This window comes from Sebastes umbrosus, chromosome 15, assembly GCF_015220745.1.
Source record: "Sebastes umbrosus isolate fSebUmb1 chromosome 15, fSebUmb1.pri, whole genome shotgun sequence".
Taxonomy (NCBI): domain Eukaryota; kingdom Metazoa; phylum Chordata; class Actinopteri; order Perciformes; family Sebastidae; genus Sebastes; species Sebastes umbrosus.
The window spans coordinates 8,092,707-8,119,682 of record NC_051283.1 but is presented as its reverse complement, the minus strand read 5'-3'; the positions used below and the strand labels follow the sequence as shown (position 1 = coordinate 8,119,682).

The following is a 26,976-nucleotide window of genomic DNA, read 5'->3' as shown; positions in this document are numbered from 1 at the left end:
CGTTACATCCTCCTCAGGCCACTTGCACATATTGATCTGATTTTACAAGTCGTAGCAAGCTGTGTTTAGGGGCCATTTGTTTCGGACGTCGTATTTGATGCTCCAAGTAATTACCTTATTCGCTCCCATTCAGAAACAAGCTCTTTTTTTTTTATCACAGAGGTCAGTGACAAACCTGTCCAACTGTTGCAGTTGTATACTTGAACTATAAAAAGGTCAAGTATGTGTGCATGTCTTGTTATTGAGGCAGGCCATTTGTCTGAGAGGTGACTGCTGACCTACATAGCAGCTGACATTTTCCTCTGTGTCTCCTTCTCTGCAGGGAAGCTTTTATGTGCCCAGTGAGAACTGCCTGCAGAGAGCTCACACGTGGCACCGAAGGCTCTGTCGCCTCCTGCTGGTGGCACACAGGGGTCTGCACACCTACCACTCGGCACTGATGAAGGAAATCCCACAGCTCCAGCAGACTCCACTCGACTCAGGTGGCCACATGCAAAGCTCTTTATTAAAACTTAAAAATATTGTAAACGTCTTCAGATTCAAGGTCTATTGAGAATTAAAATGTCTGAAATCCCATTATTAGAGCAGTATAGCTTTGTTCTTCATGTGGACATACAGTTGATTAGTCCAGGAGATGGTTAGAAGCAGTGGTGGAAAAAGTATTCACATTGTTTAGTAAAGTAAAAGTACCAATACAAGAATGTAAAAATAATCTAGCAAAATATACTGTGTTTTGGTGAGGTAGAGGTGGACCCAAATGCAGGACACATACTAAAGCAGGGGTCAAACAAACGCAAAAGTCTGTCACTGTGTGACTGAGTGATGCAGTTATACGATTGGTCGTCATAGTGTTGAAGTCTCCTCATTGGCCTTTGCCCCCCTTCAAAATGTAAAGGCGAAGAACAGTCCTTTATGCAAATGAGCGCGTCTAGCGCAATGCGTCCGGCTCACGAAAACTTCGACCAAGCTGTGAAACAAGGTGATTTAGTTCTCATATTAAACGAGATTCAGCAGTAGCATCGCCTATTTCTCGCTTAATATATTTTCAGAAGTAGATTCTGGTGGATTGTTTAGACGGAACAACATGAAGTTTACGAGCAGGCCGCCATGTTGTTTCCTGTTTGAAACGGCAAGCAGAAAACCAGGGACCAATCACGTGCATTCCACAAGAGGGTATACGTCACCGCTTGAACAGCCAGTCGTACCGCTGGACTGACCATACACGGTCCAGCCACATACTCTGTTTTGACCGACTCTTGTTACTCTGAGAGCTAATTTCACAAAAAAAGAAAGTGGCCGAGAGCTACTCAAAGCACCAAGTTGTACATCACCATCTTACTTTTATAGTTCTTTATTGTTTAAGCCACCGCAGTCATTGCCTCTATAAACAATCCTGCCATAGGCGAATGGCTTTTAGGAAGTGTGCCACTAAACGAAGCCTCTGTTGCTGCGTTGGCCTACTTTGTTGGTTTGGTAAACAGAGACTGTTGTCTTTTAAGCGTCGTTTTAAGCTCCTTTACTTTCTATGTTCGTAGACCGCTACCAGCATGAAATGTCTCGTGAGAAGTAGCTGCTCGACGTTACGTCTTTTACCGACTGACACGCTTGCAACGCAAATGAGACACACACATTTGTCATTCACATTCATGAAAAAAAACCTCCAATTCCTCATGCAAATAGTATATCTTTTAGATTTTATTGGGCTGGCTATTTTCTGAGGTCATTGTCAAATTCAGTGTGCACTGGCTAGTCTGCTAACATCGCCTAATTACGGCGTCACTGACGTTACCAAAATTGACAGCAGCGTAATTTGTTTTATTGACAGCTGATTGGCAAATAAGTATTTTGTGTCAGAAGGGGGCGGGATATCTGTCTGTAGGTCTTTCACCTGAGACCTTGAGCTACCGATGTGACAATAATATTTGCACATAGAAACAATTATGAACAGTTGTGATAAAACATAAATTTTGTTTTCTTCTGAAACTATTCTTGTTTTCACTTCAGTATATGTTTAAAAAAAAGATTTAACAACCTGACATTTAGTTGCAAACACCTTTTATTTGCATAGGGTGTCTTTATCCAACTAAATTCTCCGTTTTCAGTTAGTTAGCGGGCTGAAGTTCAGTTCAATGAGCGGGATTACGTGCAGTGCAGTCGGATCACCGGTCAAGCACTGAACAATTCGGGTAACAAATCTTTTTACTGTACTGATTGTAGTGATTCAGTGCACTGAAAAGAACTGCTTTGCCCATTACTAGTTGGAAACCACTGAACTAGAGGTTGGTGAAAGTTAAGGAGATTTATTGCAGGTCAACAGGGAATGTTGGGTGAATGGAGAGGAGAAGGTGGCTGACTGAGGCACAGAGGAACTGAACAGTTAATGTCAGGCTCCAAAACAAGATAAGGGACAGTTCTCCAAAAACACAAAACTACAGAGACCTGACGCAAGTAACTACCACAGCAGCCGAGCTGATCTGACAATGAGTGGATGGAGAAGCAGAGTAGATATAGTCTGGAGGTGATGAGTAGATGGAAGGCAGCTGTGCAGACTGGACAGGTGATGTGAATGAGCCGTAATCAGGAGGGAGAGTGCCTGGAAGACAGCCACGCCCACGGAAACACACACACACACACACACATACAGCAACCCTGTCTCCTACACAATTACGTTCAAATGCAACTAAACTGCATCAATTACGTTTCGAGGGAATCGTATTTTCTCCCGGATTCCAGTTGTAGTTTTAAATAGTTTTAAACATGTGGTTAACTGAAAATGATGAAAGCTGTAATCTGAAATGTAACTGTCAAATACATGCAGTGTAGTAAAGTATAAATACCAGAAAATGAAAACCCTTACAAAAAAACTCTTTGTACTGCACTTGAGTAAATGTAGCCCTCTGCCTCACTTTATACCATTGGTTAATAATAGTACACAATTAGCTTTTATGGCCTTTAACAATTCATTTCATTAAATGTCGTCCTTAATCACCCTTTTATAGTTTTAGGCTTCAATCCCAAAGATTATTGGATTTTTATTTAAAATTCTAAATTGGCCTTATGTTCAGATCTAATTAGTATTGAAACGATTTTCAAAATAAAATATATGACTCTAGTTACTCTGTTTTATCGCTTTGTAGTCAAATAAAATCCTTTGCACTAAACTCTGTAAATAACTTTTTTCTCTCCACAGAGGTGCTGCCTGTAGAAGAAACTCTAAATCAGCTCACAATAGAGTTACAGGTATGTTCATCCACACATGTTACAGACAAGTTTCCATTGTCTTGTGATGGAGTTGTTTTGATTATGATTTTACATTCATTATTACATCCACATTGTTATGATTTCTCTGTATTTGTGTTTTGCTTTTTTGAAGTTATTATTTTAAATTTAGAAGTAAAAAAACAGCCTACCTGCTGTACCAGCCTGTATGTGTAAAACCGTTAATTCTACGCACAGACAAACGTCATGGCTTAATCTAGATGTTTGGGGCTGAAAAATCATAATTTTTTTGTTGGCATGCTAACCAACACAGGATGAATTTGTAATAATTGAAAAATGAATGCTGCAAAATTAAATGATTTATTTTTACTATACTATAGAACAGTTGCTTTTAGCTTAGACAATGCTAATCAGCCATTAGTTCAAGAAGATGGATATGATTACAATATCTTCTTTGGCGACTAAAAAAAACTTTAAAACAATTTGTTTGTTAAGTCATGAAGGAAGAGGATCATTGAGACGTTAAACAATCTTGACTTTCAAGTGTTGAAACAGGTCTCTAAACTAAATGTATGTGTGAACTGGTATGATGGCCTAGCTGCTATAACCAGTATTCCCACAGAGATCAGCGTGGGTTGATTGATTGATGAGTTTACCAAAGACAAGCAGGTCAGACAGACTGCAGACACCACACTGTCTGTAGGTATAAATATGTAAGCAGAAACCGAGGATCCTAGAATAGAATGTGTTTAGATAAGACTGATGCATTTACTTTGATATTATAGGAAACTATTTTTTTTCTGACCCCTCTCTGTCTCGATCAGCTGCAGGAAGGCCATGAGAGGGTAGCGGAGCAGATCAGCAGGGACGTGAGCCAGCTCTGCTCCCAGCTGGCCGCTCTGTGGAGCCGCTTCCTGGAGGCCGCCGTGCTCAACCCCCACATCCTCTCCTATCTGGCCCAGGAGCACCACACGCTCCGGGTGAGAGTGACACCCCATCAAAGACGTGCTTATAAAACACTCAAACGCCAACATTTCCTGTTTGTTCTCTGAGCCACAGTCCAGATTGTCTCCATATTAGAGTGCAACGATGACAATTTATATCCTCAGCACCCACACTAAAATACAAAAATAATACAGAACAATCAAAGTGGTTTCATAACCATTGACATTTTAGCTCCGTAAGCAGCTCCTTAAGGCATGTTGGGAGCAATTCTCTTTAAGGGTTTACAAGCTATTGAATAAAATTCTCTCTCGCCACACTGAAATTATCTAAAAAAAAAGAGTAAAAATAACATTTAAACCAGCTGCGATGAGGAAGAAACCTTCATGTTGGACCAGGAAAAATATATCATATGAACTGAGTTTGAAAGGTTAGATATATGACTTATGTGGAGACACCCAGGTGAATAAGGTAAAAATAATTAACTAATATCACCATGACACTTCCCCAGTTGATTAATTACATTAAGGCAATACTTTTTTGTATTAAAAGTTTTCTGAAATTTTATATTTATATATGCATTTTGAGGCATTATCCTATTAAATATGTGTTAATTTGCATACATTTCCAGAACAGAAATCTGAACATAGGATAAAGCCATGTACAAAATTCTTGTTTCATTTTGTTGACATGTTGGAGTCAACGGTGTTTACTGAAGGAATTTTGAATATATCAAAATTTTACTGTGTTTACTGAAGGAATTTTGAATATATCTTTGTATCTCTCCATTAATCAGAAAATACTTTCAAAAGTCGTACAAAAAATAAATAAATTTTAGCCATTTTTTGGGGGAATAAAATGTTCTATAAATTAGGCTATGAATGACATATGAACAAACCCCTCTGTAACAACCTTCAGAATATAGACAGGAATGTAACTGGAAAGTTTGGTGTATGTAAGTGCTACTGAAGTGGAGATTTCTGCTTGGGGAAAAAACTAATTTTGAGAAAACATCCTTTAAAGATGTGGATTGTAAAATATCATACATTTTGGAAACACTACAAGTGAACAGGGTAAAATATCTAACTAATAGATATCACAATGAAACTTCCCCAGTTGATTCCTTACATTAAGACAATTATTTTTTTTATTACAAGTTTTCTGGAATTTTGTTTAAATATGCAAATGAGGCATTATCTAATGCTCACTTTTGGTGAATTAAGGAGAAATCTACAGACGCAAATAGACAAAGTAGTAAAACAATGCTTTCTTTCCACTAGTCTGAAAGAAGACATGTTATGGAAGCAAAATAGCCTAAAATATCAAAATTTACCAGTGTAAAAATATTGTTTTTGCCCATTTGTGTCTCCCTCACTGACCAAACTCTGGAGCGCCAAAGTGATCTGTGATCAGTGAGCTACAGAGGGAATTATCAAAATGATAAGATGCCGTTCTAGACCTCAGTAGCTTATACCCAGCTGAGCAAGCTAATATGATTTCCAATGTAATTTCCATCTAATCATTGGGCTGTTTAATATGAATATGAGTTTCACAGTGGAGTAGCTCTCAAGGCCCTCTTTATGTGGCATTGTTTCGTCTCAGTTGTCTGAAAAATAATGAACATGTTTGCTTTGGTATTAGATTACCCCGAGGGGATACTGTCATGCCTCCGCCCACCAGAGGAGTTTGGATTTCAATTAACACTTATTCTGTAATTATTGTGGGGTGAAAATACACCAGAAACAGTGTTCCTGCTGATTTGCCTGTCACAGTAGCTGACTTTCAAGGATGATGCATTTCTAATTGGAGAAGCTTTTGGATCAGTCACAGACCGGAAGAAGTGATATGAATCTCTCTTTGTGTGCACACCTCAAATGTTTGACTCAAACTGTTTTGTCTGTTTCTGTAAAAACACCAGGTCAGGAGGTTCTCAGAGGCGTACTTCTTCACCGAACACCCCAAAGAGATATCTCTGACTTTTCAAGAAGAACTGTAAGTATCATCCTTCGTTGGAAAAGAATAATTCATTCTATGAATGAATGGAGAGAAAGTGTATGATGATATAATTCTGCTGGTTCAGAATCAACAGACATGGCCAGATAGCTGCAGAAGTGCGGAGCTCGGACTACCTGACCAAGATGCCTCCTTTACCTGTTGAGTGCCTGGACATCGACGGAGACTGGAACAGCCTACCTATCATCTTTGAGGACAGATATGTGGAGTCTCCTCAAACAGGTAATATAAACACTTAATCACAGATTTTTTTTGCTTTTCAAGACAAAAGGTTTACCACAATACCCTTGTCTTTCCAGAGTGGGTATCACATGTGCCAACGACCAACTCTGATCCCGCCATCACTCATGCCAACGGGATTTCTGAAAGCGGCCAGGGAGCCAGATCACCAGCAATACCCCAGGATCCCTCGGACAGTGACGATTGCATGGACTTGCCCACATATGTCTCACTCATGGCAGAGCAAAGTAAGACCAGCATCAACATCAGAAGTACCCAGAACCTCATTCGTAGCGAGGACAGTGCTGAACCCTCTCTAGCAGAGGCAGAACACTTGAAGGAACCAGAGGAGGTTAAGGAGAACTGTAATCCAGACCTGAGGTGCATCGCAGATACGCCTTGTGATGTGGATCCAAATAGAGGAGAAGCAGTCCCGGCTCTCTCCTCGAACCACAATGACTCTAATAGCAGTGATGAGTGTCCTGCTCATCATGTAACAGAAAATACCGTCCCACTTTGTGATGCTACAAATGACAGCAACGCAACAGAGAGTGAAAACAATGAAGAGGAGTCTGACATCGCCATGCCATTAAATCACTCCATGGATGATGAGAGTGAGGATGTTCCTCTCACCAGCCTACCCGCTACCTATGCGCAGCCAGCTATACCTCCCTTTCCCGGCGATCTCAGAAAAGAGATGACTCACCGCGGAGGCCTGGCCGGCTCCAAGATCATGAAGCGCTCGTCCTCGGTTATTTCGGACTCAGGTATCGAGAGTGAGCCCAGCTCGGTGGCCTGGCCCTTGGAGGCCGCACTGCGAGGCCGACCTCCACTAGACTTCTCCAGCGAACGGGAGATCCCGCAGCAGATAGTGTGTCGCCACCCGGTCCACCGCAGCTCTCTGGAAGGCCTGCAGATGGAGAGCAACGGCAGCCTCCCGAGTGTAGGTATACAGGCCTCGCTCACCTCTATTAGCTCGCTGCCCTACGAGGAGGACCAGCATCAGAGGCAGCTCAGCAAACTAACCAAGTCGGTCTCTGCGCCGCAGATAAGCAGTCCCGAAGACACTGAGGAGGACCACGTTCTGCTCAACCAGGAAACAGATAAGAGCTTAGCGCAACACAAGGATTCTTTGAAGATCAACTGCTCTTCTTTGAACAGCAATCTGGATTCGGAGCAATCTCTATTAGACCCGAGTTCAACGACAAATCTTGGCCAAATCCTCAAGGAGAATATCAGCTCTGAAAAGTCAAACCTGTTAGAGACATACAGAACCAAATCTGTGTTAAGTGGTGTGTCTGAAGTGCTGCTTTTACAAGAGTCTGCAGGGAGCCCTCATGTGAAGGAAAGCGCTATTATTGGCAGCCAGGGGGAGAATATAAACCATCAAACACACATCAGCGGAGTAAGCGCCTCAGAGGAGGATGTGCATCTCGTTGAAGCAGTGCCCTGCAGCTGTGGAAACGAACCATGTGTGCATAAAAGTGCAGCAGCTCAGGAGAGAATTAACTCTGGAGATGAGTGCCAAAGTTTCCATCAGACTGAACTGCTTAGCGTTGAGGATCAGGAGTGTCTGGATCCCTCCCGATCACCCCAACACACCATTGACCTCCCCAGCAGTACCACCACCACACAGAGGCCGAGTGACCTCACGGGGCTGATAGCCAATGATATTGCATCACCTCTCAACCTCAATGGGATGTCGGCCGGTGAGAAAGATCCTTTAGACTGCCAGACTAAGCCCGCTAAGATCCCCAACTCGGGGCTGGCCTTCGTGAATAAGAAGATGGTGGAGGTGGTGAACATGTCGGTGTCCTGTGCGCCGACCTGCCTGCCATTTTCCTCTGCTCTGAGAGACTCTCCGTCTATCAGTGGGATGTCCGCTCGCCAGGCTACCTCACCTATCACCCATCAGCCCCTGGGCTCCTTTGGTATCATCTCCTCGTCATCGCTCAATCCCCTGAATATGGATGACGAGACCAACGAACGAATGCTAAAGTGAGTTCATGTTCTAGCTAAGCTTATAGTGTTAGCAAAAGACAATCTGTGCTGTTATTTTCTGCTTACCATACAGGCCTGCTTTATAAATCAAACTTAATGTGGTCCCTTGAAAACAACCACACAGCAGTCTGCTACAAAACACAAGAGCCACAGACTGTCAACTGCAACCCACATTAGCTTTCTAGCAGGCAGAATGTTATTGTCATCTCTATCTACGTTGACAGACGGTGACACTGACTAACGGCCAGAAAGCAGCCTACTGCACAACTCAAAACGAGCTACAGACTCTGAACTGCAACCCACATTAGCTTCCTAGCTAATGTCTCCTTCTTATCTTACGAGCGTGGACACATGTCTTGTGTTGCAACTTAGCTTGCTGAACAAGCTACCAGCCAGATACAGTATCTGCCATGGGGGAAAAAGCTGACTAGATAGGAAAAAAAACTGGCAGCTGTAGCGCTTTGGACAACTTAACCCTCTGAGACCCACCATAGACCCGTTTTTGTCTTTTTTAGAGGGATACAGGGGGTCTTTAGGGGGAGATAGCAGGTCAGCAGTAGATGTCAAGTGTTTGTAGTCATAAATCAGAAATAAACATGAATTAATACATTAATTATTTAAAATATATTATAAAAGTGTATAAGGGTTTAGAACATTATGATTGAAATATATGAAGGTCATTCCCATGCTCTATTATGTCTCATTAGTTGTTGCGGCAATTTTTTGGGTTGATACCATTTGTTACACACATATCTTGAGGTCAGAGGTCAAGGGACCGCTTTAAAAAATGACCATGCCAGTTTTTCCTCCCCAAAATTTAGCCCAAATTTGGAGCGTTATTCAGCCGTCAAGCTAGCATGACTGCTAGCATGGTTGGTACTAATGGATTCCTTCGGTTTTCTAGTTTCATATGATATCTGGACCTTCACTCTAGCTCTAAAACTATACCTGCTACAGCCTCTGAAAGACAGTAAAATCGGTCGGGATCACCTGCGATCCTGCGGGTCTCAGAGGGTTGGTCACTTAAGACCAAATTTAGTTACTAGCTTAATAAGCTACAGTTACTAGTGCAAGTTTATTTACATTTTCTCAGTGTCCTTGTCCGCTCAGCTTTCAATCAAACACGTCCACTTAAAGTGCACATATCATGAAAAACTAACATTTTCAGTGCTTGTGCACATACATTTGGGTATCTAGAGTGCCTACCAACCCACAAACTGTGAAATAAGACGACCCAGTCAGTTTTTTGTGGGCTTCTTAGATCAGAAAACATGTGATTCAAATAGCCATTCAGATTTGGTTCCCCTTCCTATGTCACATGCAGGCTCATTAGAATATATCGCCAAAGGCTTGAGAACTACCTTTACAAAGGGGTGCCATAATTTTTTGGCAAGCCAATCAGAGCAGACTGGGCTTTTTCCATAGGGACAGACAGTATCAGAAAAATAACGTGTTTTTTGATAAGTAAAGCATGTAAACATGTCCTAGTAGATACCCAAAATACAAGTATGAACCTGGAAATAAGCATGAAATGTTCCCTTTAAAGACTTGGAGGCTAAGGAGCATTCCTGAGACTTTTCTTCCTTTGAGTAATGGAAAAAATATTAAAACTGAATAAGTGTTAATAGTTTGGCTGTTTTTTTGACAGGGTAGCTTTGTAATTGCACTTTTACATCAAGACTGCATTCAAGCATGTTCAAATAATAATAATAGTAATAATAAAATGTGTGTTTATGCAGGCGAATGCCTTTCTGACCTGGCTGTCAGTAAGTAATGTTTCAGAAAATGCAGGCCACCTTCCAAGGAAAACTTTGTAGGAATGAGATTATAATACACACCAACTACAGGAAACAAGGCCAAAACACAAGGTTTTATGGGTATGTGGAGACGGCTGTTGACATCTGGTGCAGTAGCTGGCAGTTACTCATGCTTGGAAAGCCTGGCATAACAAAATGAAGTGAGGGCAAATACGAAGCGAGTAAGTCAAGATGAGGTGAAATGCCTCCTGAGTGTATTAAATCACATCAAAGAGTGCAGACAAATCCATCATGATTAGCTGAAAGTACAGGAGCTGGAATCGGATTTGTTTTGACTCCTCCACAGCTGAAATCTGTAACCTGGCGGGATGACAGGGTAATAAAACTTAGAGGAGCTACTTGCGAGTCTGTGGGACTTTTGTTTGGAAGCCTTGATTTGCTCGGAAGTGAACAATGTGAACTGTAATTATATAAACATGCAACGCAGGTTGTCTATGATATCTTGGACCAAAGAGAGAAAACTGTAGGAGTGAGTCACCTCTAAGAGATGCACTTTTAGTGGGGTTTTTTTCTTCTGTAAAATGAAATCTTAGATCAGCATTTCATCTCTCTGTGTGTAACTAAGATTGTACATTATTTGCTTGTCTTTGCACATTACTGGAAATGGGCTTTTTCATTTTATTGCTAACATACAGAATATAATCCCTTGTTGTTTTTTTATCAAATGTCATTTCCGTTTTCTCCAGTTTCTACAAAGCAAAAGAGGAGCTGCTCAAAGAGTTGAGCTTTCAGGCCAGCTTGTACAGTGACCTTCCTCTTCTGGCGTCAGATCTGCCCTACTTCCCCCCGGAGGAGGACGATGAGGAGTTTGATGACGGCATACACCTTGTGGTGTGTGTCCACGGGCTTGATGGTGAGTCTGCATACAGCTAAAGGTTCTTGTTCACTGCAGTCCAATTCACTAAAGTATTTACGAGGGTAGAGAAATCACGATAAAGTGCCCTCTAGGGCGCCCTTTCAGTGGAAAAAACATAACAAAAGGCCCTCTAGTTTGCGGTGGAGAAAAACGGGATAAAGTGCCCTCTCGGGTGCCATTCTAGTGGAGAAAACATGATGAAGTGCATTCTATGGTGCCCTTCTAGTGGAGAAAATGTGATGAAGTTCCCACTATGGTACCCTTCCAGTGGAGAAAGAATGATAAAGTGCCTTCTAGGGTGCCTTCCAGTGGAGAAAATGGGATGCAGTGGCCTCTAGGGTGCTCTTCTAGTGAAGAAAACATGATGTAGTGCCCTCTAGGGTGCCAAGCCAGTAGAGAAAATGTGATACAGTACCCTCTAGGGTGCCCTTCTAGTGGAGATAACGAGGTAAAGTGCCCTTCCAGTAGAGAAAAACATTGTGGAGTGCTCGCTAGGATGCACTTCCAGTAAAGAATACATGTAGTGCCGTCTTGGGTTCCCTTCCAGTAGAGAAAACATAATGCAGCGCCCTGTAGGGTGCCCTTCCAGTGGTAAAAACCCGATGAAGTGCCCGCTAGGGTGCCCTTCCAGTGATGAAAACAAGATAAAGTGCCCGCTAGATTGTCCTTCAAGTTGACAAAACAGGATGCAGTGCCCTCTAGGGTGGCCTTTCAGTGGAGAAAATGTGATGAAGGGCCCTCTAGGGTGCCCTTTCCAGTGGAGAAAATGTGATGAAGGGCCCTCTCGGGTGCCCTTACAGTAGAGAAAACATGATGCAGAGCCATATAGGCTGCCCTACATGCTAGAAAACTTTCTGCGCGCTGTTGCATTTTTTATTTTTTTCACCCCTGCCCCTCAGACAGTCTGAGTCCCCACTGCTCCAATTCCAATGCAAGAACACAATAGCTATTAAACGGACACATCTCCAGCATACTGTGCATCCTCCCCCCATTAGCATTGTAAATGTAATATAGTCTCTGAGAGTATGTCCTACAAACTTAAAAAATATCACTTTGCACTATGTAGTCTGTGAATACTAATTCCAGGCGTCTCCTAAATGATTAATGGGCCAGAGACTGTGTGTATAATTTCCTCTTTGCTTCCAGGAAACAGCGCAGACCTTCGGCTGGTGAAGACTTTTATTGAGTTGGGACTGCCAGGATCCAGGCTGGACTTCCTCATGTCTGAAAGGAACCAGGTACATTTGTAGATGACGGCGATTGGGAGCAAATTGATAACATGTTCAGTCACATTTTTAAGGCGATTTGTAAGAGCGCTGACAACCGTGCTTCTCTTTCCTGCAGACTGACACGTTTGCAGATTTCGACACCATGACGGACAGGTTGCTGGATGAGATTATTCAGCATGTCCAGCTGTACAATCTCACCATAGGAAGGATAAGGTCAGTCGCTTAACTTTAATGCTGTGCAACATACACATTACTGACAACTCTCCTTTTCATTGATTTTGATTGATTATTTAGAGGGAAAGTCAGAACAATCATCAACTTAAGCAGCGTTCTCTTTGGACAGTAGATGGCAGCAGAGACTGCACATTGATACTTGGACATGTGCGCTTTAACCCATGAGAATCATTGTTCCAGGATAATATATAGACTGTACAAAACCCTAAATGGATAAGCGGCACAGAATGGATGAAAGGCTCTTATCATACAGTGCCAATAAGTTTCTGACTTTCACATGATAGACTGTACTCCTTTATGCAGCAGTGTGTTGCCTAGTTCCCATCAAATTAAGCTATTCATCTTCCCACTTAATTGCCCTCAATGTGCCAATTTATTTTTTTTTGCAAGAGTTTCTACCCAAGTTTGTTAACTTTCTTTATTGTGGTGTAGTCTCTGGAGTGTTATAAGTATCAAAGACAAAAGCAATGGGCTGCCTCAACAGCATCTGGCTCTTTCCACATTACTTCTATATTTAGTTTGGTGGGAGACGGATGAGAAGGAGCCGACGTGGCGATGAGGGATTTTGGGTAAAGCTGTAACAGTACAGTAATTAAACTAAGTGACAGACATATAGCTTCATGAATCTAATATTTCCCTCAGCTGGGAAGACTATTAATTTGTATATGTCCTCTATGTTAGCATCATTAAGCTGTCATTGCCTTTGAGAACGTTTGAACATTTAACGAGTTAATGAATTTTCTGAAATTACAAATGTTATAGCTAAAATCAGCCTCAGATGGAGCTAGAAGAGCCTATAATAAGATATTGCACAGTGTCGTAGATCAGCAGTGTTGGAGGCACAGTTTTTTCCAGCCACCCACTCAAGTTGCAAGTTTATCACTCTGAAAGTTGTTTGTCTTCGGCCAACAGCTTCATCGGCCACTCCCTGGGGAACATCATCATCCGCTCGGTGCTGACGAGGCCTCGCTTCCGCTGCTATTTGCCCAAACTGCACACTTTCCTCTCACTGTCAGGCCCACACTTGGGAACGCTGTACAACAACAGCACATTGGTCAGCACAGGTGAGGCCACCGTGCAGCTGTGGGGAAAACAAAAACCCTGCATACGGCAGATGTGCTTTATTTACAGTGCTGCATTTCGATGTTTTTGTGCTCCTCAGCAGCATCTTTAATCTAAGAATATCATCCATGCTGCTCTGCTTCTACGTAGGGTGTTCAAAATCCTGATTGTGTGTGTGTGTGTTGTTTAGGTCTGTGGTTAATGCAGAAGCTGAAGAAATCAGGATCCTTGCTGCAGCTCACCTTCAGAGATCACGTTGATCCGCGGAAAACATTCCTCTATCTCCTGAGTCAGAAACCAGGTATACCGTGTGAAAGCGGATGAATTTGAAAAACAGAGACAGCATATTGACTGCCTCACTTTACGGACTATTACTTGAAAGACAAGTCTATTCAAATATTCATGAAAATGTTGTCATCTTGTCTTTTTTGTCAAATTTCTGTACGTGTCAGCTCACTAACACTCAAACCCCTGCCAGCGAGCTGCGAGAGGCCTGTGAGAGGCCTCCCCACTGTTTGAGTGGAACAAAGCAGTCGTTTGTCACACAGGCTTGAAGAAGATAAGCCTGAAAACACTATTTTACCCCTCCAGAGCTGTGGCAGCCTGACAAAATGATCCAAACCCTGTCATTTGAAACCCACCAGCGCACTCCCTTAAAAGCACACTGACAGGAGACTTGAGGAAAAAAAACACAGTTTTATCGTATCAAGCCTGTCATTGTACTTTGTGATTGTACTTTGCGTTTTACAACCAATTCGCTCCTTTCCTCTGTCTTCCTCTCTCTCACACACACACACAGCACTCTCACTTACTCGTTTGTTTTGTGTCCCTTTTAGGGCTCCAGTTTTTCAAGAACGTGGTGTTGGTGGCGTCTCCACAGGACCGTTATGTTCCTTTCCACTCTGCCAGAATAGAGATGTGCAAGACTGCTCTTAAAGACAGAACCACAGGTCAGATGTGCATGTATTAATGCCATAGTGGATTCTCTTCTCCTTCAATATTTACAATATCTTTGAATATTTTAGAACAACAATTCCATTTTTCTATACTAGATTTAAGAAGATTTCTTTAATCGATTAGGCCTTTTTTATGCTTTTTTCATGTTGAATGACTTATTTCTAAGAAACTTATGAGCACATCTCTGTAAACAAAAAGAAAGTGGTACTTTTGTGTGATTGTGTGACCAGTGTATCTGTAAACATCACTAAGTGAAACTATTATTTAAAGTGACACGGTAACTTTTGAAAGAAGAAATAACACATCCTTCCTCTTACAGATTATAAGTTAAATTCATAAGCAATAAAATGCACCCTTGCTCAGTTCAGTATGCTTATTGGATTTGCTGCTACAGCCCTATTTGTTCTGGTATGACCAGTAGATTATGGCGGCTAATATTAGCTAATGTTAGCAAGCTTCAGATAGATATTGCTGTGTAACTGATATTACTAAATCAGTCCGCTGACTCAATAATCTGTCAGTAGTATGGCTCTTTTCAACTCGTGCAACCGGTGCACTTTGTGTTATATACCATTTCTGTAATTGCCACATGTGGCCACAGTGGACGTTGTTCGACAAAAGTTACCCACTTTAAGTTCAACGTAACATGATGTTTCCTACACCTACACAACACTTGTTACTTTAACTTGTGGGTTACCTTCTACACTGTAATCTGTACAAAACACAACTGTTTATGGGGGGCAATCTCAAAATCAGCTATTGGTCTGATGACAGTTAAGCCTCTGGGGGGCAAGTGGCAAGACGCTTCCGGTACCAAAATCTTGTGCCGTTGCCCACAGATTCTACATATGAATGCAGAATCTATAGCCAGAGATTAAAGGGGGAGAGGGGGTTATGTGCCAGACTACAGTATTTTTAGGCTGGGAATTCAATACAAAAGGTTTAAGCATAGGACTAACTTTTCAAATTTTTGCACTGAAGGGCCCGTGTACACGGAGATGATCAACAACGTCCTGCAGCCACTTGTGGAGGCTAAAGAGTGTCGGCTGATCCGCCAGAATGTGTTCCATGCTCTGCCCAACACGGCCAACACCCTGATCGGACGCGCCGCCCACATCGCTGTCCTGGACTCTGAGCTTTTCCTGGAGAAGTTCTTCTTAGTGGCAGGGCTCAACTACTTCAAGTAAAGGTGCTAGTACTGTATGCTTACAGGACAGAACCCATTGGTGGCTGATGGAGCTGATTTGGAGGACAAGGTCCTACCTTCACTTTGTACAGTATATTCAGTGTATATAATCCCTGGCAAGGCCTGTATATCCCATTTGTTAGGATGGTTAGCAGCTGTTATAAAAAGATCAGTGTATTGTGACTGTTGAAAATGCGAACTCAGAAGTCTGAGTTTGACGTGTAGCCATGCAAAACAAAACATCTGACATCCATCGCAGGATTGATTGTGGATGTTTTATGGCCTTATTAATAACCGGAGTCAGCCAGAACACTAACGGATGTTACTTGTGGTCGAGAGCATTTAACTACTTTCCCTTTAGAGTTGGTTTTAAAGCCTTCAGTGTGGCTGGATGAATGAATTCTTCTTTAAGGGTTACACCGACGATAGTCCTAAACTATCCTTAGAACCGAGGCAATAGACGGGCAGCATTTATCCCCATGATTGTACATGAAGTATTTTGTTGTACAAATATGTTCCTTTATACAGAAATGAATATATTGTTTAAAATTATTTATTTTTTATCTGCTTATGTATCTACAGTGTAAGTAGTCCATCTAAATGTGATCTTTTGTGTGTTGTTATCATGAAAGTATAGAATGGAGGAGGAAGATAGTGGATATCTGCTTTTACTTGTGTTTAACTGTACATCAGTTCAATCTGACTCATTGACCCTGATTAGTATTACTAGAAGGCTTCAGCACTAGTGAGAATTATAGTGTCTGTGCTACCAGATGGCTCTAACTGCTGATTTAGCCTTCGCTATTTAATTGATTGTTTGCACTGATTGATTGACTAAATTTATGAACTGATCATTTGCCAAGCCCCGCCCTCCTTAGTTACTGTTGCTATGCATGTCAAGTTTTCCAGACCCACACCGCACATAATTATACAGTTCACGGTGATAACTGTGGCAGATTACCACCACAATTTTTAGTAATTTTTGAAACAATGAGTCCTTGATTTCAGACAGAGGTAGACAAAGGCAAGCTCCATATTTCTTTCAATTTCACTATCTTAAATAACAACCGTCGCTGGTAGTTGAGAGAGTTGGTTGAAAAAAGTTTCTCTCAGGCTGACTACACCACAGAAAAAAACAGCCCGGTCTCACCAAATGGTGCATGAATGAAATGGTATCTTTTTTAAGTCACTTTGCGTGCAATAACAACACCTTTGTTGCTTTATCATGACACGTGGAAAATGTCAAGCTATTTATACGCCTTCTCACAAGATCGGGTTGAGAAAAAAATCGGATCAGACTGTTATGTTCTAATACGAAAATATCCCTGTTTCGGTGCTTAGCTTAGATACGTGTTTATTTTCAAGCAGTATGTTTTCACTTTAACGTTAAAAACAAAAAGGCTTGTAGGATGAGGACTGACTTTTGCAAATGTACAGTATCGGCTGACGGTGCTTGGGTTGCTGGAGTGTAATCTTTCTCCAATAAAGAGCAGGACAGAGCTGCTAAAGTTAGGCTATAAACTCTGATAGCATCCTGGCCATCACATAGAAGAGATATAGGCTACTACACAGTGAATGTGATAGTCCTGAGTGGGGCTTTTTATAACAGCCTGTAACCCAGAAACTAATGCAGCCTAGTTAAGCTCCTTTTTGAAGAACTAGTTGTGTTTTGACCACAGTTCCGGGGACATTGTACCCCCAAAAAGGCCCTGGTCGAGGGGTAGTACTCTGAAAGTATAGGCACTTTTGGGGGCAGGGTTTGCAGGGATGACCATCGCTGATTGGTTAACAATGTGCTCCTTGACCTCGGAGTAATGCTCAGTTACTACTGTAGGAGGAAAGCTATTTAGCCAGATATGCTAAAGTTTGCAGCTCACGGTAAATCTCTCTCATATAGTCCCATGCACACCGCTTCAACATGTGTAGAAATCCATAACTTGACAGGCCTGTCATGCATAGTTACGGTTGCTAAGCTACGATTGGACAATTGTTGTTCAGGGGCGGGGTTTAGCAAACGGTCAATTCTTTTGTTAAACTATCCAACAGTATCCAAGCAAATCTACCACTATAACACAATTAAGATGCATGACTTATTACCATTTTGTTCTTTAAATCATGTGACAGGGAGACAGAAAACAGGCTTACCGATACGATTAAGAGCAAATCTACTAATGTGAAAGAAACTCATTATCCATGACTATAGAGTACAATCTTATGGTTTAATCTTTCATCACTTTCTTAATGAACCATTTTAAATTAAAATTGTCGACACGAGGATGGATTTCATAAGGCGCTCATTATATTTTTAAATGGCTTAAATCAGGGTGTCATTGCTTTTGTTTTCCGGATGATTTTTTGCGTAAAACGGACCCCACTGCCAAGATTCTCCCTCATGCCCTGTCATCTTCTATAACCCAACTTCAAAATGATGCATGATGATAGCAGGGAAGCGCCGTCGTAGCAGACGCTGTTTCGTGTTTCCCGAAACATATACGATGCCATATCTTGATCATCTCATCAGCTAAATCAAACAAAATGTTGTGTGATTATTTTTTTCTCCTCGTCCTTCGCTGTCACATCGAAGCGTGACATGAGAGATGTCGTTTTTCCAGCGTACTGGGCGAGGAGCGTTTCCCTCATCACTGAGCTGTCCATCAAATGATGTTTACATTTTGACATTAGAGAACTGTTATCATAGTGTCGCCGCAGACGTCTCATATCCAGCGATGGTTGCTGCATATTATGTACATACAGAGAGCTATATTTAACCTTTGCGCTGGTTTGATGGCAAGTGCACTTTACTGACAACCTTGAATCAACCTCCACTAGCTTTACAAAATCCAAACAGCTTTTTTCTTGTGTTTTTTTGGGGGTTTAAACATGCACTGATTCTTTAGATTTGAAGGTCGCACCCTGCTCTAGTCACCACGGCTGTCCGTCTCGGCCATTGAAGCATTGTACCGTCTTCAAAGAGTACAAAAGATGACATCGCAAAGTGCTCTTTTCTGTTCCGGAGGCCGCTGCACAGTAAGCAGTGTGCCACCGTGATTGACTCTAATCAAATGGGCTCCTTCAGGACACAGAGATCGTTCTCAAAAAAGCCACTAAGCAAAGCTGCGTAAGCAATCTGTGGGAGCCGCCATGCATCATGCATCTTTTCTCAACCTCCTCGACGACGCAAACACATATATTGTATATGGATGAGGCTTCAGCTTGTTTGCCTTTAGGGCCGTGCGTGTTTACCCAAAGGGGTCAGCGGGAATCGATGGAGGGAAAAAGTGTTTGTGGTATTGAGATTGGCCCCTTCAAGGGCACATATACAGGTTTGAAATTGTTTCACGAGATAGATGGCTGTGTGTACAAGGTTTCACTCGAAGGCACGGTGTTAGATCAGAAAGATATATTTCGCCTGAACTCCATTCTGCAGAGAGAAAACATATTTTTTTGTTTTGTATGACTAAATATGTCTCCGAGAGCGTTAACTGTACATTTATGCTGCTGTCACGGCTGAGAGTGAATTCAGAGGTGATCCATAAATCCTATAGATCCTTGCAAGTGCTGTCAACCTTCAAAACTAGCTGACTTGAACCTTTTTTGTATTTGATTGCCCTTTACTGAGAGTCTTGTTCATGTGTGTGTGTGTGTGGAGGGTGTGTTATGTGTGTGTGAAAGGAGACGTGCTATCATCGTCTGCTCGTCGCCGGATCATCCTTCATGTGTTTGAATTGAATGTAAAAAAAAAAAGTTTGACTTCACTGTGAGGAACATGTCTTTATTTCATTCTGCACTTCTTTTTTGCTGAATGTATAACATGTAAAGTACAGTAAATACTACTTCATCTGTGCCAATACTACTCTAATATTTTTCTATGTCGCTGACTGTACTGTATGTATTCCTTAGTAGCTTGTGTTCTATGTAAAAATATAAATACAAAAATATATATACAGTATATATAGCATAGTATTATTGTAAAGAGATATGATGTTACAATAAAAAATGTTCCTTTTGCATAATTATCTTGTTCGCTGTTTCTGTTTGTCAATAATAATAATCATAATAACTTTATTTATATAGCACCTTTAAAAACAGGCTTTTGATTTCCTGTTTGCTTGAACACTTTTAACTTATTTTCATTTCCATTTTGTAAGTATCAATTATGACATTTTCCTCCCGTTTCAATGCGGTTTAACCATTTCCATTGTAACAGACATCAAATATTTATGCTTTTCAGACTATTAAAATGCACTTCTTAAAACAAATTTGACATTTCATCCAGAAACTATGGAAATTGATTAACACTTTCCTGGTAAAATATCAACATAAATGTTCAATTTCAAAGCTTAATTTGCAGATATTGTCACTGCGGAGAAAACATGATTTTTTTTTTCAATGTACATCAGGTCTAGAGTGACATTAAAATCATAAAATATGGTTATTGTCATAGGCCATTTACAACCATGTATGATTAAGGTGCCTGAACTCATATTAGTATACATATACACATTACGTTGTGTGACAACTGAGAGGTTTTACATGATGGCAGACATGATCAGCATTTTCTGTGGGCCATGAAGGGATCTGAGTTAACATACTGTACTGTAGGCCTACCCATGTAATGTTTTTAGTTAAAACATATATGGTTACAACAATTGTTAATGGGAAAGGTAAATACTAACATACAAAGATATATTAAATACTATTTTTTTGTAGATGTAGGTTTGGTTAAAATATTCAAGTTTTCTTTATTATTATTATTTTTTTTTTATGAAAGACCATGACCAACAATGTTTTAATTTGTCTCTCAATACTTCCCAATCTCCCCAGTCCGTCTGTCGCTCTCAGTCCCAAACTCATTGATTCTTACTGAATCTTTAATTTTTTTTAAAAAAGTTCAATAATTTCCTAAGACAACTGGACGCTGTAGTTTTTAGTAAATGTTACTCAAACAGGAGGAAATAGTGCATTTGTTGGGAACTATTTTTAGTCATGGATTAAGACACGTTGCTCAAAGGCTCACGGTTCAATTTTGTATTTCTGGCAGCTGGACATTGTACTGTATGTGGGATCAGCTCAAAATAAACTCCAGTTCCCATGTTCATCTTGATAAATGAACATGTCAGTCTAATTTATGTGTTTTTAATACTTTTGGACTACAATGGAGCTCTATGGCACAGAGGAATAAGATATACCAGGCCTTAGAAACACAGACAATATTAGTTAGCATAGGATCAATTCATTGTTTTGGTTTTATAATGAGATTTGTTGTTTATACTGTAATAAAAAAAATAGAATATCACCACACTTTGCTATCAAATCTAAGAAAAATAAAACATAGTATAAAATGACTGTTTTTATGTTCTGTTCTAATATCTTTTGCAAACAGCCAGTGTTTTGTATTAATCAGTTCTGCACTAGTATGTAACTACCCACACTTTAACAGCTCTGTCTATCTATATTCCTAAGAGATCAATACAGACTCACAATACCCAACACAGTCACACGGCAGTTTGTGAAATAGTCATGCATTTTAATCTTCTTGATTTATGTACATACAGTACACACAAATTTCCCTTTTTTTTTCCGAGATGCTCGTCATGGCTTTCAACAAGGTATTTTTTGTGTGTTTTCCTACGAATATCCTGCAACACGTGACACACATGTCAATTTCCGCTCCAGGTTAAAAAAAAAGAAAAAAAAGTTAGGTTTAGGAAAAGGTCGACTTGGTTAAGCTTAGGCAACAAACTACTTAGTTAGGTTTAGGAAAAGATCAACTTGGTTAAGCTTAGGCAACAAACTACTTAGGTTTACGAAAATATCGCAGTTTGGGTTTAAAATAACACAGGAAGTGGCGTAACTTAAGTATAAAATTGACGTGACAAATAAATCAACGTTGACTTCTGGTTTCACATGGGACACAAACACTGGTCTCCTGGGCGACAGTCCTCTGTTTCTTTTTGATGCTCAGCAAGACTTTCAACAACATATTTTTCATGCGTTTTTCTACGACTGTTCAGCAACACGTGGCACACGTGTCAATTTCCACTCCAGTTGACTTTGGGTTTCTCACGCGACATGAACAGCGGTCTCCTGGGCGAAAGTCTGGTGTTTTTTGACCCACCCATTCACCTCGACCTCCTCCCTTCACGGCGTTTGTCGCTCTTTATACGTCCAGGTTCACAATTACGTGGATTACATCAGATCTGTTTTGTGCTGACCACAAAAAAAGTGGGAAATTCGTGTCTATGTAGACAAATCCATAAATTAAATTTTGTATATTTAACAAACTGCTGTGCGACTGGGCTGCAATACCTGCAGACCAATGTAGCAGTCCAATCCAGACTGTCCCCCTGTCAGTGTCCCTGAGTGGTGCTTGTGCCGTGTGCAGGTCTGCGGCTGTTTCCTGCCTCCCTGAGCCGCGGGATCCGCAGAGGCAGATTTGTCACGGCCTTTAACTTCTGTCTGTGTATATTCTATTAACGAGCCCTGTTGTGGGACAACAATGACTCATCGTTTGTATTGTCCGTCGGTGACACGCGCAGTAAACGAATCATAGCAGCAATCCCCCGCTGACGCCCCATTTCAACTGCATCAATTTATGACTTCCAGGTTTGGGATACCCCAGAGCTATAAATCTAGGCCACAACAATCCATACTCAATTTGATTTCAGGGTGTTCTTTCTCATTCCGCCGTCCATTTGTCACTGCATGTTGAACTCATGATCCAACAGAGGCTAGTTGGAGTCCCTCTACTTGCTTTTTCCTCTTTTTTCTTCCCTCCCTGAAATCAATAGAGCTCATTTTTTCCACCTCGACCCCTAAAGACATCACTCCGTCGGCGAAAACTGATGAGGGAGCCGCGCTCACACATAGTAATGCATTTCATTTGCCGCAAGTTAACAGCAATTGGTCGGTCACATTCACTTATCATCAAATGCAATGAAATCACAGCAAATAAAAGCGGCGCTCTTGTTTACAGCTCGGCTCTCGCACAAACACATCCCCTCCGAGACCTATCTTATTCTGCATGTGTCGCTCCTCCTCGCCCATAAAGCGGAGGGAAAATGATTTTGTCATTAAATCTATCACTCTGGGTTGATTGAAGCGGTGTTCATTCCATTGTTTGCCTTGTGAAGGAGGGAAACCATTAGTCCCAGAGTGATACTTTGGGCAGGCATCGTCAATAAGCAAGCCGCCAGTGGGAGTAATTATTGCTGCATGAAAGTGTCGGTGCTGGAAGGTAATAAGATCTCACGTGGTCTCATTATCTCCCATGACGCTGATGTGCAGGATTTCACACCTAAATATTAGGGAAGATATAAAGCGGCACAAACTCAGCAGAACTGGACTTTCAGTACTGGTTCCAATGATCTCTTTCTGTCTTGTTTTTTTTAATCTGGGAGTGTAAAAGATGACAAGGAAACAAACCGCCACAGATCTTCCAGTGAAATCATGTTTGTGCAGTTTTGTTTGGAGTTTTGTTTTTCTTTGAAAGGATGTTCTGACTGAGAACAGTAACACCCCAGCACAAAGTAAGCCTTGTGCTTTCAAAAGCAAGTGTAGTGCATTATTATGACCAGCAGACAGTAAAGACTAGAGTCTTTTTTATGTAAGGCACTGCTCCATAACACAAAGTGACCATAGTGTGGGATGACAGGGCTGTAAATCAACTAAACTCACTTTCTGTCCTGTATTCTGTCTTCTCATTTTATCTCAAAGAAAGAGTTTTAAAACTGAAAACTTGAACCTGCAGTGACGCTAATGAGAGAAATTTGGTCGTGATGTTGTCTTTAGGCCGAAAATTAAACTCTTATCGCTCAGAAATCCATCATTTTTGACTTACCCCCAGTTTGTGACCCTCGTGTGTTACCATTATTACGACTTCTGCACAACAACAAAAAGATTGATGATGGGAATGTTATTAGTTTTGCAAGTATATGGTCATAAACCAAAGGATGAATTCACATTTTGATGTGATGATGGTGCTAGATGAAAAGTCAAATGATAAACAAACTCGTCACAATTTATCCTGAGGGGAACATGAATGTCTGCACCAAATTTCACGGCAGTTCAAAATCTCAAATGTGAACCTCAAGGTGGCGCTAGATGTAAGTGTCGGGGAATCATCAAAATCATTAGGATTCATCATTTGGGGACCATGAATCCGTCCTGTAGTTGTTGGTATATTTAAGTCTGGACCAAAATGGTGGACCGACGGATGGACATTCATCCCTGGTGCCACGCAGCTATGGTTCTCATCCCAACTCATCATATACTGATGCTTTAGGTTGAGGAAAACCAAACCACTTAGTTAGGTTTAGGAAAAAACAACATGGTTGGGCTTCAAATTACTACGTCTGTAACGTGAAAATGTGACTTGATGTGACCACGGAAGAAGAACAAATAGCTGATTGTAACGTGAAAGTGAAACTTCTGGGGCTTAAAAGTTGTAACAGCAGACGATTTTGCCTCTTTTCAGGTGGCAGGAGTGAAAATAAGTCATTCTCAACATTTGTTGTGTTACAGTTTCAGAATGAATATGAAGGCTGGAGTACAACTGCATACAAAATAGGATGTCGGCTGTACGGGATGATTTTTTTCCCTTGACAACTATAATTTTTTTCCCAAATAAAATACGGATTTTTAGGCATTCTATTATCAAAAGGCTTGACAAAAAGTGCATATACATAGCTGCTGTAAATGGGGAAAAAATCTCCCCGGTGGACACCCATAAGTTCAGGCTGAGCCTGAATGTTTACAACGTCTGGCTCCACCCCTGGTTCAAACTCCACATGCCCAGTTTGTAAAGCATGTTTCTGTTATAAAAGCCAAACTGTGATTACTCAGGTCACAAGGGCTATTTTCTCAGACTTGACTTGACGTCCTTACAGAGCCAAAGACATTTTACAAATGTGTATACAGGCTGAGTTGTGACTGGTGATCCATTAATAACTAGAATTGCACCCTCAGAGCGAAGACCTCTGTCAAAGCGTGACTTTAAAAAACAGATCACAGCTCTCAGCTGGCGGTTACATGAGTTGGTCGGCTTATTATTAACACGGTGTGTTTCCGTGTAACGTATCGGCGGATGTCTCATTCAGCAGCCTTTTTATGTCTGTATAACGTTACACTACGTTGTCTCTCATACCATCAGCTACAGCTTTGTTCTTTCTCACCGCGGAGGGCAGCAGCTTCCACACACACATCCACACACGTATCTCTCTGCTCGAAGAAGTAGGCGGAGTCACGCGTCATCACCGCATCATCAGTTGCACTGCGCATGCGTTATACCCTGTGGTCTTAATGCTCAGGCTAAACGGAATCCTTAAAAACATTCCTGAATCCGGATCATGATCCAGATCGCCACCAAAATCTTATGGATTGTTCATTGTGCCAAACCCCGACCCTCCAAAAAATTCTATTCAAATCCAGCGCGGACTTTCGGAGAAATCTTGTTAACAGACAAACAAACAACAAACCAACAAACCAACGCCGGTGAAAACATGACCTCCTTCCTAGGCCTTCGGCTTTGGTGGAGGTAATAAACTGACGTTGATACGCTAACTACCTATGCAATAAAAAACTTATTGTAAAACCTCAGTTAGAAATAAAAAATATATTCTACCTTTGGAATAGAAAAGACATCTTTATTGTCCACTTACGTGGAAAATTTGTCTTCACAGACAGACATGCACTTAAAAGCATGGCTGTAGTTTTATCCTTTACCAAGCAGATCCCTCCACCTGTTTCTGAACCAGACGGCATGTAACTGACATCACTTTGAAACAGTTAAAATCGTGCTCATTCTGACTTTATCTGTCGTCTGGGTGCTGCTGTTCATACAGCACACCCTCCAGCCTGTTATAGAGTAGAGGACTTCCATCTTCTTAAAATGGAAAAATTTCACTTATCACTGATGGATTGAGATCCTCTCAGACACAAGTCCATGTCTATTCCGCAATTAGTGTCTATCAGAAAATGTATCAGTGTAAGTCAAATTTCAAAAGGGGCTCTAATAGCCAGAGAAGTTGTGTGTTCTATCTTCATTTCTAACAGTTTCTCCTATTTGACACAAGCGTCAGTCACACTGAATTCCTTGTGAATGAGCAATGCATGAATGGTGGCATCTTTCATATATGTAAGTTCACATATATTCTGCAATATTAAGACATATATTTTCTCCCAGTTTCCATTATTTCATCATTTGCCTTGGCTATTTTCTGATGTGAGGAGCCTCTCCAGCAGATGGTGCTACTAGTCTCTGCTCTCACCTGTTATATGACACAGGCTGCGGTTATTAAAAGGTTTCGGCAATGAAGCCATTTTGTCAGTAATATGAGTTTGTCAGTAATATGAGAGAAATATTCACACAATGCCCTTTAAATTGTGATAGATTGTCTTATTGCATTGTGTTTAGGTAGATTGGTGAGCTGCAGAATAATATGTGTGTGCTGAAATCAGACTTCCAGGTATGTCTATCTGCTGCCAGGGAGCTGATGTAAGTAAGCCTATAGGTCAGACACATGTCTAATGAGCAGAGCAGTGTGAGAGGCCCGGTATAGTGCAGAGCTATGGGCAACCATATTGATCCGGAGACATTTAGCATTTACTGTAGCATCCTCACTGTGCAATAAAGTGTCAAGATGCCTACTCGTCTCTCCAGTAAGTAGTTAGAGGAGAGGGAAAAACTTCTGATTAACAAAAGTGAGAAGATAAGGCCAGGAAAACGTAAAATCTATTCATCTTTGGGCTTTAAAACCCTTACGAAAAGTAGCATACTTCAAGTTTATTTTATGAAGTATACTCAAGTAAAGTTCAAGTATATTTTCCCCCAAGTATACTTTATGCAGTAAGGATACTAAAATCAATGTACTAGTATTTCAAGTGTACTACTTCAATACTTCTTGGGACTAAATTGGCCCGCTTTTTAGTTTATAAAAGTATACTTTTAAGTATACTTTGAGTGTAAGAATAGTAAACTTTGAGTACACTACATAATTTACATCCAAGTTTTATTTTGTACTAAACTTTACTATAGGATAATGATAGTACTTGATTTAAGTATTACATAAAGAGATTTGCTCCTTTTGCTATTTGACTGAATATTTTGTGATGTTAAAAAAAATAAAAAATTCTTGCATGCCTTCGTACAAAATGTACACAATTATTGATGAATTGAAATAAATTCATATCAAAACATCTGTTTACAAACTCTCACACACTTTAATAGGCTACTTTATCAAA

General features: G+C 40.9%; 1 protein-coding gene across 2 annotated transcripts in view; it reads left to right on the top strand.

The window, feature by feature from the left end:
- fam135b (family with sequence similarity 135 member B) overlaps positions 1 to 19,751 on the top strand; it is a 57,808-nt gene extending 38,057 nt beyond the window's left edge. The window contains exons 8-20 of one of the 2 annotated variants that reach the window (XM_037795345.1): positions 323 to 482; positions 3,191 to 3,240; positions 4,044 to 4,199; positions 6,080 to 6,153; positions 6,242 to 6,396; positions 6,474 to 8,391; positions 10,898 to 11,064; positions 12,214 to 12,305; positions 12,412 to 12,509; positions 13,443 to 13,594; positions 13,783 to 13,893; positions 14,429 to 14,542; positions 15,531 to 19,751. In XM_037795345.1, the coding sequence (XP_037651273.1) occupies positions 323 to 482; positions 3,191 to 3,240; positions 4,044 to 4,199; positions 6,080 to 6,153; positions 6,242 to 6,396; positions 6,474 to 8,391; positions 10,898 to 11,064; positions 12,214 to 12,305; positions 12,412 to 12,509; positions 13,443 to 13,594; positions 13,783 to 13,893; positions 14,429 to 14,542; positions 15,531 to 15,736 (3,453 nt within the window). In that variant the 3' untranslated portion in view covers positions 15,737 to 19,751. Of the gene's footprint in view, positions 1 to 322; positions 483 to 3,190; positions 3,241 to 4,043; positions 4,200 to 6,079; positions 6,154 to 6,241; positions 6,397 to 6,473; positions 8,392 to 10,897; positions 11,065 to 12,213; positions 12,306 to 12,411; positions 12,510 to 13,442; positions 13,595 to 13,782; positions 13,894 to 14,044; positions 14,395 to 14,428; positions 14,543 to 15,530 lie in introns of those variants that run through there. The other variant, XM_037795346.1, reaches the window with a different exon arrangement.
- The last annotated feature ends 7,225 nt before the right edge of the window (positions 19,752 to 26,976 follow it).